At 42.3% G+C, this 15,301-nt stretch overlaps 1 protein-coding gene across 29 annotated transcripts in view; it reads right to left on the bottom strand.

Annotated features, from left to right (window-relative positions):
• Positions 1–15,301, bottom strand: part of tcf7l2 (transcription factor 7 like 2) — a 102,871-nt gene that overhangs the window by 44,760 nt on the left and 42,810 nt on the right. For 15 of the 29 annotated variants that reach the window (XM_055042441.1, XM_055042439.1, XM_055042442.1 and 12 more), the window contains exon 5: positions 14,622–14,681. The exons of the other annotated variants lie outside the window; for them this stretch is intronic. In XM_055042441.1, coding sequence (XP_054898416.1) covers positions 14,622–14,681 — 60 coding nt within the window. The remainder of the gene's footprint in view (positions 1–14,621; positions 14,682–15,301) is intronic. 29 annotated transcript variants of the gene reach the window in all.

Genomic DNA, 15,301 nt, shown 5'->3' with positions numbered 1-15,301 from the left:
GGAGAAAGTTTGGGTCAGGCAGCAGGTCGGCATCCTTCACACAAAGACACACCGACTATCTGAATGCGCACAAGCAGTTTGGCTCGCCGTGACCCCGACACACAGAGAGGCTACGGCTCAACTCAGCAGCCTTTTATAGCATGCTGCTCGCTCTGCTGACACACAAACACACGCCGACAGACACAAACACAAGTCTAGGGCAGCAAAACACAAAACCACAGGCTGGGACTGAGGCTGACTGGCTTGCTCCTCTATATTTTCAGTCTATATATTCAGCCTCTGTGTCTTAATTATGTGCTCCTAAAAGAACGGGCCCTTCCAGCCTTTTGGAGGCCCTGCTGGATCATTACATGACTTTTAAACTCCAGACGAAAACACACAATATGACTTATTCTTATGAGCATTTCCCTGCTTAAAATTATACAGTTTGGGACATTTTCTGCACCGAAATTGTCTCTGGAACAAACCGGGTCTGTAAAACGAGGAAATAGGGAACAGACATGGGAACAGAAGAAAAAAAAAAAAAAGGGGGGGGGGGGGTAGATTTCAGAGTGGCGCCGTTTCACAGGTTCGGCCTAATCTTGTTTGAATCGATTGCGGTCGGCGACCCGGCAAAGACCCATGTGGCGGCAGCCTGCTCCACCACGCTTTCAAAGAGAGCCGCTGTCACTGTTGCCCCCCACCCATCAACCAGGAGGTGGTGCTACTGGGATGAAGTAGCACCATCTTTTTTTTTTGTTGCTTCAGCAGCTGAAAAGCAGAAAAGAAATGTGTTTGGTGGAGATGAAATAATAACTGGGATTTGAAAGGCTCCTATGACACCAAGCGTTGTAGATGCGTCCTGGAAAAGACGTTGTGTTTTCCAATCTGAGTAGATTTATCAGATTTCATTTAGAAGATGCTGCCTCTGGTAAAGCAGCATATTCTCAATGAGTGGTTATGCTCTGACACATGCTGCCAAGGATGGCTTGACATTCTATTTAGACAATCAATCAATCAATCGTCCAATTTTCTTCTCATCAGCCCTAATTGCCAAGATTCAGATAATGTCAAACTTTTTCCCATCCTAACTTTAAGAAATCTGGTTGATGCATCTTTAGGTCAGAAATACTCTTCAGCATGTAGAGGCAAGACGCAAAAAAAAAAAAAAGAATCATGAAAGTAAAATCATGAAAGACTTTATTTAATTGATCAAAGTGAAACTGATCTAGACCCACAGTTATTCATTTTACTTCATTTCAGACCTAAAATACACTGAAAGACAGAAAAAAAAGAGTTTTTAAACACTAAAGTTTTGTTCTGTTCTTCACAATCACGACAAAGACTCATCACTGTTAAAATGTCATCGCTAAAGAAGAAAATATAGCAATGGAAAGTTTAGTGGAAGGAAAAATAAATGTAAAAAAAAAGGTAGCAACTACCTTGGAAGGATTGTGACACACACTCTCAAGGTTGGGAGATATTCACCATGTTGCATGTGTTAGTAAAAAAGTGCTGAGTATGTATATTCCACCTGACATACTTTTTTTACCTTACGAAATATTCTAATTTTCTGAGTAAATGAATTGCGACACACCGACGTCTTAGGCAGCACTCCCTGATGACGCACAAGTGCAGCTAAACAGAATTGCAAACTCAAGCTATTGGGCTCTTTAGTGACTCACAAAGGTCAATCCTCGAAAGCATGTATGATTTACAGCAGTCTTACTCAAACTGTGGTCCGTGGGCCATTTGTGGTGCGAGGGCACCCCCTAAAGGACAGAAAAAAACTCAGGGCTACTTGTACGATCAGAGGAAGCTAAGTTATAGCGACTGGAATGGTCAGTGGTAGGAATCGCTCCAGTTAGTCAGAACTACTTTTTGCTCTGGTTTCAGGTAAACAGCTATTGTTATTTTCATTAAATTGTGTAAGTAACTCAAAAGACCTCTTCAGTGCTTTGTTGTGGCCAGTCACATCTACCAAACAGCACCACTCTTCTGATTAAGATGAACAAAAAAAATGACTTAAGAGACTAATATTTTCATTTCAAATTGCATCATATATTAAGATGTGTTATTGCAGGGGCAATTTTAAATGAAGTGGTCTTTGACAGCTTGTTAAATAGGTTAGTTGGGCTTCACCCTGAAAAGGTTTGAGAAACACTGTTTTACAGACATATGCAAACTATAAGGGATTATAATTCACAATTCAAACATGCTCACATGCTCCCGCCAACTGCCAGTGTTGAAAGAAGGATTTATTATCTCAAATTGTGCTCTCTGGAGCATTTGTGGTATAAGGGCACCCCCTAGTGGACAGAAAACAATCCCAGGACTACTTGTATGATTAAGTGATAGCGACTGGATTCCTTTCATTAGTTGTAGGAATTGTTCCAGTGAGTCAGAACTGCTCTTTGCTCTGCAATGACTGATGCTCGAGTTTCAGATCTCCACGACCTACGGTTTCTCCTCTCTCATGGCAGGGGGCGCTGTAGAGCAGTTTGGCCACACCCACTTGCAATTCCATCTGAATCCGAAAAATTTCCTCTGTGGTGAAGTTTGGGTCAAGTTTGGTGAGTTTTTGAATATGTTAAAGACCCAAAACAGCTGCGTAAAGTGGTAGAAAAATAATGAAAAAGAAAAAAATAAGAAAAAGAAATCCTGCAAATTCAACAGACCTTTGCTAGGGCCTAATTACTCTGTTAGGATAACTTTCAAATTGCAAAGGCTTTTCTTTACATTTCTACAACTGTTGCCAAGTTTGCATATATGTTGGGCAGGCTACGCGCGCTACAGATCTTTATAGTTTTTTTTTTACAGAAACTTGCAGGCATTAGCTCGGCGGCCAACATGCCGCAGAAAACTGCCAGGCCCGCTTGCAGACCCTGCAGTTTGTTTAGCAACACTCCTTTTGACGACGCCCGAAGGGTGCAATTAAGCCCAATTAGAGGCTGTCGGTTTTATTAAGAGGCACAGACTGGCCAGGCTTGGGGGCAGTGTGGGGCAGAGGAGGGAGTGAAGGAGGACGAGGGAAGAGAGGAGGGGCCGGGAGGAGAGTCTACAGCACCGATGTACTACTGCCGCTGTAGAGGAACTAGGCAACCAATCAGATGTTAAACCTGAATGGAGTCAGGATGAGCAGGTAACCCTGAAGATGGCACGATGAGAAAAGCATTTTCAGTGATCAGAGACCGTGTGGCGATCAATGGATGACAACAGCAGCTTGTCTATAAATACTCAGCAGCTACAGTGAATGCAGACATGTGTGGATGCAGATGTCACAAAGCATTTTCGGAAGTGGACCGGTTGGGGGGAGGCGTGAAGGGGTTGGGGGGTTCAGTGGTAGTTATGCGATTCTGCCCTGACACATCAGTGTGTTAGTGAAAAGAGCAATAATACAGCTGGCTGGGAACAAAAAAACGGCAGCATCGCTTTCATCAGCGAATCAGAAAAGAAAGAAAAAAAAAACACGCAAATGAATGTATCATTTCCCCCCCTCGCCCCACTCTCCTCACAACTCCTTTTCCGTCGACCCCTCGACAGGGATGTTTACAGATAGCTATCATTCGCCCCCTCGTTTTCACATTTGCGCTTGGACACGTTTCAAAAGCCCGGGCCCTTTTCATCTCCCCGCTCGCTGTGAGGAAATTTGCTCCTTAATGGCTTTCAAAACAGGAAGCACAGACAATATAAAAAATAAAAAGGAGAAGAAGTGAGGAGAATGCTTTGCTCTTCACCACCCCCAACCACCCTCAACGCCAGCCGCCGCCAGCCGTCGGATCCTTCCCGAATGTGAGCAACGCCGCCGCCGCCGTGCCAAGGTGCCAACTGTGCCAATCACACTGACCTCCATCTGCAGGCAACTTGATACCATCTCTTCAAACTGCCGCGCGCTCTCGCTGAATGGGGCTCGCTCAGTCGCAGTGAAGCCTGAATGCCATTCAAAGCTGCGGCTCGGAATTGTGTTTCAAGTTTGTGCGCTATTGTATCCTTTGTTCACAGCTGCTGTGTAGGGAAAGGAAAGGGGAAAAAAAATCCTTTATCACTAAAATGAATACTAAAACGGTTGTACTGGAGGAATGCACAGAGGAATACATTACCACCAATGTGCAAATTATTCCACTATCAGGCAAATTAGAGTCGATTTTTTTTTTCTTCTCTCGCAAGACTTTATCAATGACCCTCGCAAGGAGAAGAAGGGGGGAAGGCCGAGCTGCTGCGGACCGGCTCAAATTGCTTCTAAAAGACGGTTGTCTTGCCAAGTACGATGCGTACTATTTTAACTGTATATGTAGGTGTCTGTTTACTCATGTTGTATTCATAATTCCGCCTCCTGCAGGGCATCCGTGTCCACTGAGTGCCCTTGAACATGCCATGAGTAGTCTTTCTGCGCCTCGACTAAAAAGAGACCTGAAAGACAGCTACACACGCTTCCGCACAGTTGGATAAAACAAACCTTAACCACACAACTCAACCTCACCAAAGAACCAGATTTTTTTTTTTTTTTTTCAAAAGATGTTCTGAAGAATGTTTTTTCTCTCCCCTCGTCTTTGCTTTTTGCTCTCCCTGGGTAAAACAAATGCATCATTTTCCAGTTTCAAAAAAAAAAAAAAATCTTTACTCCCTCTTCTCCCTCCCATTGTGCTGTTTCCGTGTATGGAAGTGCTCCCTCCCATTGATTTTCTCCCAGCCGAGGCCCTACCCTACACGAGCTGCTTCCTCTGCGGTGTCATCTCCTTGTGCCTCTCTCCTTTTAACTGCGTTTTACTCCTGTGGCTCGCTGTACACCTGCCAGACTGGCAGTGGTGAGTGAAGTCAGAAGAACTGATGCGAACGCTCAAAAGTTTTTGGATACTGATTTGGCTTTTTTGATGCAGATAATGAGGATAAAGCATAAAGCTGCTGGAAGCCTGTTGAATCATAATTTCAATAATTATTAAATAAATAAATAAACATCAAAATGACCTGCAATGCCAAAAATGCTTTCCTTTAATGAATGATTGATAATTTGTAGCAAAGAATACCTCTGTATATTTAAAAAGAAAATTATTCCTGAATCATCTAGATGTGGAAATCACACCCTTTCTGTTTGACTTATTGTTATAGTGTAGGACAAATCAGTGTATTATTTTTTGGATTAACATTGCAATAAATACATAAAATTCATTAATTAAAATTTTGTCTACAGGTCAGAATTTAATCCAATAGTTATGGGTAGGACATATTTAAAGAAACCATTTTTTTAAAAATCTTAAACGATGAAAGTAGGTAGTTTTTGTATATTTTTTTTACATAATTACTGCTCTGAGTGTGTTGTTTTTTCAGCAAATTGCCATTTTGAGTCTGCATACTCCAGTTAATGATTAATCTGTTGCCAAATGTGTTTATTTCAATAGTCGATTTATCATGATTAATCTGATTAATCATTTCAGTAATAATAAAATCCCAATTTAAATATGTGACAAAACATAAAAAGGTTCAAATACTTGTAGGGATTCTTCAGCAGGCCATTGTGCATACCTTTTTCAGATCTTTTTCAAATCTGTTTCATGCATAAACAGATCTAATTATACAGACATAAAAAACTGTATAATGTGGAGTGATATACGATAGCAGTATTTAAAGGCATCCATTTATTCTAGACAGGACTCTATATTCCAGGGGGTTTCAGTGAATATTTTCCAGCCTGTGCAGCCTCTGCTCTACCAGCCACCCACTCACCCCCACTGTGATGCGTGCCTGCGTCCACTGGGGGCTACAATTAGCCCATCAAACTCATTCCACACCACCTCTCCGATCCCCTTTTTCTCACCCTCCAAAAGCCCGGGCTCCTCGGAAGAGACAGACAACTTGTAAGACTGGGGGAGGTAAGCCTTTGAAGTGCCAAGTTTTTGCAGAAGCCTCGCTTTTTTCCCCCTCATATCGAGGCTGAGGCGATAGAACAATTAAAGTATCTGGAAAGGCGGGCTGACTCCGCGCTTCATGCAAGCGCCTGCCTCGACTATGGCCCCTCGGAGGTAAGGGGTGCAGGGCCAGTGACACGCACGTTTAGATGTATTTTTATGCCAAAGCCGTAAATCTGTCTCGGCGTACACGCCTGGCTTCTGACTGGCTGGACACTTTTCTGTCTGCGTCTGTCAGTTACGAGCTTTTAAATCTGGAGTGGCAGCGCAGTATTTCACAACTCCGCCTGGCCTCTGGCCCTGGATTTAACTTCAGCGGTTCGTATAAATAAGTCAGACTTGACTAGTTAACAATTCTCATTATCCAACAGGGGTTTGAGTGATTTAGAATGCAGAAACGGAAATATAGTAGTGTGAGTTTTCTGTTGGGATGAACGGGAAAGGACAGACGAAAGTTACATTTTGTGCTCAGATAATCAGACATTTCTCCCGACTTGGCCTGCATGCTGGGAGCCAACATGTTGTCTCCTGACTCTAAGCTGAACAAACTCAGGGCCCTGGGATCCGATGGGGGCTGCTGTGTGTTGTTGTGCAAAGACAAAGCTCCTCTTTCTGGCTCTGCTCCGGTGGGGCTCGGTGGCAGCAGGCCAGGTAATTACACAGCACTGTCTTATGAATCCAAGGAGGAAGGCCTGCTATCGTTCACATTTGCACAAAACCCCCTCCCCATCAATTATGAGCATTCACTGTGTGCTCCACCTGCACACACACTTAACTTTAAACAAAGATTACATTATGCCAGGCAGGATTACAGTGATTCCAAGTCAACCCGGGCTCGCATGGGGGCTCTCCCACTGGCACCAGAGGTTAGCATTTGAGTAGAGCAGCACCGGCCACAGATTGAACAGGTGTGTAACTTATGCAGATGTGCAGCTCCAACATGTGGTCTGCATTAGTTGCTGTCGCTGCTGTATCAGCCCAAAGCAAAGCTTTCCCTCCAGATCGGGAGTTGAGTCCAAAGTGTCATTCTGGATTAGCAATCGACTCACTGCTGAATTCACTCCAGTTGGGAAGAGGACATTTCCTTGAATCGGAATACTTTCACATGAGTCATGACCGAATTTCACCATCTTCCAGATTCACTTCAGCAGAGGACAACTTTACAGGACAAAGTTAATGCAGATATTTCTGATGAGATACGGATTAGCTTAGAGATATTTATCTCTCTAAGATAAACTGACTGGATGGATGGAGGCATGGATGGATAAACAAGTCGTTGGATGGACGTATCAACCCAGAGGTGGATGGTTGACAAACCCTTCACCCATCCACTGATAAACCAATCACTGGAGGGGTGGATGGCAGTATGAATGGAGGTTGGGAATGATAGAAAAAAAACAATCGTTGGACGGACAAACTAATCATTAGATGGATGAATGGATGGACAGATGAATGGATGAAATGATAGATAAACCAATCATTGGCAGGGTGGATGGATGGAATGATGGATGGATGAATGGACGGCTGAACAGAAAGAACGATCAGAGCAGTGGCAGGGTGCTGCTGCCTCTGCTTCTATAATCCGCAGTGAAAGGAAACAGTTAGTCAAGTATTTTTTGTTTTATTGACAATTGCAGGTTTAAACACGCGCTGACTCAGCAGCATTTAAGCACTTGTATCCCCAACATTGAACATAATTCCTTTAATTTGTCCAAGGTAAACGTGAAGGCACGCAATGATCTTCACTTTTCTTTCAGTAATCTTGTAAAGCGCTTAAGACGTCCAAACACAAAAGTACATAAAAGAATTGTGACCAACTCTGCAGCCCAGCCTGAAGGCCGACTATCACTTTAAAAACCACAGATCTCACATTATCTACAGAGCTGATTTTATCGGCTCTCATTATAACTTCATTTACAACTTCTTTTAAGTGAGTTTGCTGCAGGAGAACAAAACCAAGACTACTTCATTAGGCCATTGATGTTTTTGAATGAGTGAATGTAAGGCTGGAGCACGGCAACAACAAGGGTGAGCCTCTTTCTTCTGACAAAAGCACAAAGAGACAGAGGCGCGAGATGGCACCAAGGCAAGTAAATTGCACCAACAAAACAAAACAAAAAAAAAATAAATAAAGAGGGAAGTCATGCTTCAACAGAGTAGGAGGTGGTCTCTCCCTCTCTCTCCCTTCTATGTTGCTGGTTATTCCACACTTTTTTCCAGAGAAAGGATAAAAAAAATGCCATGGATTCCAGTGAATGCCAGTGAGACTCAAGCGAGCTATTCATGCTGCCAGTTGATTTAGGCATGCCTCGCTACACACCAATCAGCCCCAGCCCCGGCCTCGCCAGCCAGCCACTCACTCACTCACTCGTCTGCCACTCTATCGCAAGATGGAGACAGCGCCAAAAAGTTCCAATTAAAATATCCGTTTGTGAAGTCTGCGCAGGAAAAAAAAAAAAAAATGGCGTAGGAGAAAACACAACAAAAGCTGCCAAAATCCTGCGGACGAGCCTCATACTTAGGATGTGCTTCAGTCTGCACCAACTAAATAAGTAAGAGAAGTGTGTGCCTTGTTATGGAGAAACGGGGCATGTTGCAGATGGAAGGGCGACGCCATTCCCCTTCAAAAAAAAACTTTATCGACTGGGTCGATAAAGTACGCGCCGATTCATCGCCTGGCCGTCGTTTAATGAGCCGGAGAGGAGGAGGAAGTGCGGCGTCCACAGAATCCCGCCGCTGTCTCTCTTCTTTTCTTCAAATCGCATACGCAGCTGTCATGCAGCCGGTCTGGCCGTGCTGTTTATCTCACTCCAGGAGGATGTTAACAAGACAAATGAATGAATAAAATACACAAATAATGTGTTTAGGTAATGTTAATAATGCATGAAATGGAAACTGCTTTGTGACAGTCGTGCTGCATTCAGGATTCCTTATCCTCCAAAGTTTGATGACAGGCTTGTTTATTCCCTTTCTTGGCGGCAGATTTCCAAGGTGGCCGTAGATGCGGGCGTCTACGGCACATTTTGCTGATGAGGGAAGTTAAAAAGAAAAAATCACAGCGCTCTGACAAATTTAGTCTTTTCTAGGCTCATATTCTGTCACTGCAGTCATTCTCCAACATGAACCTTCATCTCAACAGTCGTGCTTTTCCTTGTTTTTTTTCATGACTGATTCCACTTTTCTGTTCCCATTTAATACATGCATATACTCCCCTTGATTATAAAAATCTAAAACTGAATCTATTCAGCCCCTTCACACTTACACCCTTTAGTAAAATCCAGTCCAGCCATATACTTGAAAAGTATATTATTTAAAAACGGTAGGTCCGTGAAGGTTTTTCCTGGAGATCATCACTAAGACCAAAGAACATGGCGGTCAGCTAGAAACTTCTGAAGAACTTTCAAACAAATTACAACTGCATGACATCAGGAAAACTTCAACACGGTTGCTGACTTTTCCAATGATCCTTTCAATTAACCTAATTTCTAAATGAGAAGAAGGAAAAAAAAACTTGAGACACGGTAAGAGGTTTACCGTCGAGCAAGGCTCCGACCTCAAACCGAGACAGAGCTGCAATGGCTGCAACAATCATGTGTTGGAGTGGTCCAGTCAAAGTCTTGACCTAAATCTGAGAATCTGTAGCAAGACTTGAAAATTGATGCTAACAGATTCTTTTGCAATGCCTTGTATCTTAAACAAAAAGCCAGCTTAACGATAACACTAAGGCATGTGTGCACCTGCAGTGGTACGCAAGAAAAGTCAAGGAAGTGTCCCAAAAAAAAAAAAAAACAGGAGGAGGTGAAAGTCGCTCCAAGAAACTGTCTGGGTTAGAAAATAAGGATCATATTCCCTTCCTGGACCAACACTTGAAATAAGAATCAGGTACAAGTACTCTGGACTGCACAGACTAGTAAGACGACAATACAAACGTCAAAAAACAGAGACAACCAAATCCAGGTAAAGTTCAGGGAAGTCTTTGCTGATACTGAAGAGGGAAATCAAATAAACCGGGAGGCTGCAGCCGTCCCGACTTCTCCAAACTGACAAACTGTTTGGAATACACAAGGACGGTGCTTAACGACTCAGAAAGCAGATACCCCATGTTTACCCCCACAAACTCCAAAGAAAAGACCCTGTCCTATCATCAGGCGGGTGGGGACAGAAAACCTGAATTCGAGGCGGCTTAAGTGCTCTCTGGAATCACTCAGCATTCCCCTCCCTTCCCGGTCCGGTCCACAGAGCAGAAATTTGACTGCGACGGCGTATCCATCCATAACAGTAAATTGTCCTTTGGGGAATTTTGGCGGGGCTCCTTGTTTTCCCTCCCATCTTTTTACCCCGCTGTAGTCCCAGCGTGCTCTTCCAGTTCCAAAAAGCTGTCTCCGTCACTCTCAATCACAAGCAGCTTGTCCGTATGCAAAAAACAGACGCTTTTCCGAAGGCTTCAGTCAGAGGTTGCCACGAAGAAGCGCACAGATCTGAAACTAGCAAAGAAACGGATCTGCTACTTGTTTGGCCTGGGCTTGATGTGGGTCGTTTAATTTACTAATAACGTAGTGCATGGGAAAGGTTGGTCAGGAATAATTTGAGAGGTCTGGAAAATTTATGGTTGCCAAATTCCATACTTTTCCAAAGTCAAATCTCTGGGGTCCAATATGCTTGTTAAAAGCATTAATATAAAAACGTTTAAAAAGCAAGTAAGGAAGAAAGTGGAGGGAAGAAGAAAAGTAGGAAAGAACAGACTAAATACTTCCAATATAGGATGTTTAGGACAAGACTTTGCATTTCCCATGCAGGAGATAAGGTGAGTTTTGCCAAGTATGGTGGGAAGTGTTTCTTAAATTGATTATTAAAATATGGTTTTACTTCAATTAAATATTAAATTGGGATAGTTAAAGTGTTTAATGATGCACTTCAAGTTTCCAGATTTTCTGGAAGGATATGCTAAATTACTAAAGGTCCAAACCGCCACCAGCTATTCACAAACAGATTTTTGGTATTAAGGTGTAAAGACGTTTTCAAATCTTTGCGGTTCGAAACCTCAAAGATCCTCCCTCTGACCCATCCTTTTACTGAGATGTCAGATTCTTGACATGTGCCACATTGTCCTGCAACCTCCAGGTCAGCTGGCTGAAGAAGGCTGTTAAACCTTTCACTCACCTGAAAGAAAAATAGTGATTTCTACTCAGTATTTAATTAATGCCATTTTCTACAGATGGAGAGCTACAGATGTTGTCATTAAGCAGCTAACTGCTGGGTGGCAGCCAGAGCACATAGCCCTACTAATTAATCAGCAAACATCAGGTGCATGCAACACATTTTTAATTAAGTCTATTTTAAAATTAAAATAAATAAATGTTTGGGTTACATTTTGTAAACTATACTGTTTGCAACAGTATAAATAACTGTTTTTCTGTTATGAATAAAAATAAAGTTCTATCATGTTCTACATTTTTGTTTTGAATTTTTGCGCAGATGTTACTGAAGATCGTCATACAGAAAGAATCTGATCCTTCTTGTGATATTTCCTATTGTTTAGTTGAAACAGTGGCTGCAAACTTTTCTTATTTATGGTTAACGCTATTCAACAACAAACACAGACCTGTGAGCTAATTTGAAATTCTTTGTTTGACTCAATAAAGCAGACTAGATTCAATGCAGCTACGGCCTGAAACACGCGGAGAACTGATGTATGAATCTGCAGCCAGAAACTCCCTAAAACCTTTGGAGCACAGCTGGAGAATCAGTTCAACCTGTTCCCTCCCGAACTTCCTGGAAAAAAAAAAGGCAGCTTTTTTCTGATGAGTAACAGGGAGGGTTAGTCACTCGAACGGGACAGAAAAAAATTGCTTCGACAAACAGCAGGATTTTAAATTCACTCCGCAACTTCCAGCTGGAATCTCCTCCTTTTGCTACGTAATTCCCCTCCTCTTTGTGGTTCAACCTCAACCCCCCCACCCCATCATTCCTTTACATGCTACAGCTGGGAACAAGGGGGGGAGGGAGGGAAATGAGGTCAAGGATCATCTTACTCCTTATACTCCAACATCCCTCCTCTCTTCCCCTCCCGCCCTCACTCAGAACTTCATTCCATCACTGCAGCTCCCCCGTTTTAGCCCCCGCCCCACCCTTTCCCGTGCCCTCGGCCCGGTGCTAATTGGTAAATCTGTTGAACCATGCCATCACCAACAATGAGGCACCTGGAGCTCTGTCAAAACAAGTTCCTCTGCGCAAACGGCCTCCAGTGTTAATGCAGCGGCGTGCCGAGCTGCACAGTCTGCTGTCGCCCTGCAGAATGCAGATCAAGCCGTCCAGGGGAATTTGTCAGAGATGAGCACGCTCTGACAGTCGACGGTGGGAGTGGTTCGTTAGGAATCACGATTAATCATCGGCAGTGTATCTGACTCTTGATCCTGGTTCTTTGTGCAAGACAGCAATTAGAAAAATCTTACTAAGACCGATGGGTTTCTTTTTTCTGTTTGTTTGTTTGTTTTCAAAGCCTCCACAGGCCAGCTCTCTTTGTTAAAGGGAAACATCATCGTCTCGCTTCACCCTGACAAGCCGTCATCCAAGACTCGAGTCACACCTTAGGCTCAAGGACGCTGCGTCCACACCGGCGCAGACAAAGGTGTGTTTGTAAGACACACACACACGTACACACACATGCCAAAAGACAGACTGGCGCACCCAAAGTTGATCCTGCCAGACCTTGTCAAACAAGTTTTAGCAGAGACAGAGGGAGGGAACTGAGGCATCAAGTCGACACGAGAAAAAAAAAAAAATATATATATATTTTTTTTACTGTCTATCAAACGTCATTTAACATCTTTCCTGACTGGTTTTTCTTTCATTTATTTAGTGTTATTTACAGGCAACAAAGGTCCTGGCAGAGTGTGCATAATCAACAAGCAATTGATTAGTCAAACAATTGGAGTGAGCCCTCCAGAAGGCCGCAGTGGCCTCAGAGGAGATTAAGCCTCCTCTCTTCTGGGTTTTGGTAATGCCCGGCCTATTTCTGGCTTCACAGTGCCTGACTGAGGCGAATCCAAACAAGGCTTACTGAAGTCCCTCATCATGTCAGCGTGGCGGCACTACAAACAACAGCTAACCTTACCTTCGGGCTCCGCTTTTTGATTACTTTGAGGGGTTTTAGATAGATGCAGGAAAAACCGGAATCAGAGAGGAACATTCAGAGTCCAACATGGTTATCTGGACTCTAAATCTTCAACCAGTGGATGTAAACACTCCAGTTTACTGCATCTTTGTGTGAGGAAAACTCTGTTAGCCAGTTTGTGTGAGGACACAGGGCTGTTTTCAAAAGCAGCTGCATAAAAATCACAGATTGTTGTAAAAAGCTTTGTCCTATAAAAGGATGTCAATAAGAAACGGTTAAGACATGATAGAAACCAAATAAAAGACAAAAACAGTTTGTTTTCCACTTGCTGTCACATTAAACCCACAGACTTCATTGCATTCCACTGGGATTTTACGAGACAGACCAACAAATGCTGGTGCATGAATCAATTAATCACATGACAAATGAAATAAGCTTGATAATTACTATTTCCATGGTTGTTTTTCTCATTTCTCTTTCGACCACAGACCGGATGACAAAGGTTTAACCCCTGTTTTTGAAGGACAATTTTATTTACAGACTTCAGTAACTATTTTAATTATTGCTTCAGTTGTTTTATTTATTTTGTATATTTAAAAAGTCTTCCAATTATAGTGTTAAGCATTCATTAGAAATGAAAGTTTAATAATATCTGACAGGGTTTACTGTTCCATCATTATACCAATTATGTTCTCAACACAACAATATTGTTTATTGCAATAACGTCTGGGACAATTGCCCAGTAATTTGTGATTACGACCGGCCTAGTTATGAACTAAAGACAGTGGAATACACCTTTAACTTTTTGGAAAAAAAGTCAAGGCTTTATAGATTCACCGTTCACTGTGAGAATAGCTTTTGGGTCAAATGAGGTCGAGTAAAATAGATTTTCAACCTGATTTAGATCCGGACTTTGACTGGGCCAAAAGAATATGCTTTGATCGAAACCATCTCATAGCATCTTTGACTGATTGTCCACTCAAGTCTCCAGACTTCTGCAGTCTGTGTTCCTTTGTAATGATATTTGTTCAGTAATGTTCTCTGAAAAACAAAAGAGGCCTTCTCAGAACAGATTCAAACACACACAGCTGAACACATTTAGTGTCTTACTTGGTCCAATTGTTTCCACCGGTTCTTATTTTACGGTATCAAAGTGAAAGGGGCAAAATAAACCATGACCAACACATCTTTTTGTGTGTTGGTCTACAAAAAATCCCAGCTGAATTTAATGAAGTTATGTGACAAAAAGTGGAAAAGTTCAAATGGAAAAATTATCTTTGAAAGGCTCTGTCCAGAATTCAAAGCCAAACAAAGCAAGAAAATGCCTAAACATCCAATAAAACATCAATACAGTTATATACATTAATCAATGCATTATCAGCACCATTCATCATACATAAACATTTGAGTTTTGATTTCACATAATAAGGCATTGCAGACATTCAGTAGCATATAAACAGCAAATCAGCAATGAATGATTATGATTGTCATTGTCACAATTTAAGGTTTTTCACTACTTTTGCCATTTTAAATAATCAATAAATAATCAGTTGGTAATTTGAGTGCATAATCAGTCAAATGAAAAAAAAAAAGCATATTATTTTTGGAATTCAAAGGTCTCTCACCAAATGAAATTGGTGAAGGCTCAGATCTGACTGTCCGGGGAATTCCCAGCAGAAGGGCCCCTGAAAGGCAAAGATGGACGTTCCCAAGTCACACAATTATATCAGCTCTCCATCTCTCCTTTTTTTCTCTCTCTCTCAATCTCTTTCTCTCTCACACACACAGACGCACACACAGCTCTGCATACAATCTCAGCAGAAGGTTTTATGCAAAAAGAAACATGTTCGTATTGGATAAAAAGCTGCATCCCCTGGCTGTTTTACTAATTTAAGCTACCACCTCACCCATGCTGGCTTAGCTCTCGATGGGCTCCGTTAGAACTGGTTTTACACAGGGAAAACAGGAGTGTGCTGGCTCTCAACTGGTTTTACAGTTGCCTGGTTGTTAAAACAACGTTGCGCTTTGCTAAAACATTTCACCTCCTCGGTGTGAACAAGGATAACTCAGCTGCACTAGCTGGTCGGATTCTGCCTCGGTGACACAAGTCATGATGTCAAAGCTTCTTTAATCCCAATTACATGATGACTTTTCACTTACCAATTCATAACATGCATTAAAGAAATAGACATTTAAATTTATCAGAGGGAAATCTGAGCTTTAACTATCCTGTAGCTAAAAGCAAAAGATGAAATTACAAACAAATGGCAGAGGACAGAAGAGGAGGAAAAGAAGGTTGAGATTG

Source organism: Poeciliopsis prolifica, unplaced genomic scaffold (genome assembly GCF_027474105.1).
Source record: "Poeciliopsis prolifica strain line A6 unplaced genomic scaffold, Auburn_PproV2 SCAFFOLD018, whole genome shotgun sequence".
NCBI lineage: Eukaryota > Metazoa > Chordata > Actinopteri > Cyprinodontiformes > Poeciliidae > Poeciliopsis > Poeciliopsis prolifica.
This window is presented reverse-complemented; position numbering and strand designations above follow the sequence as displayed.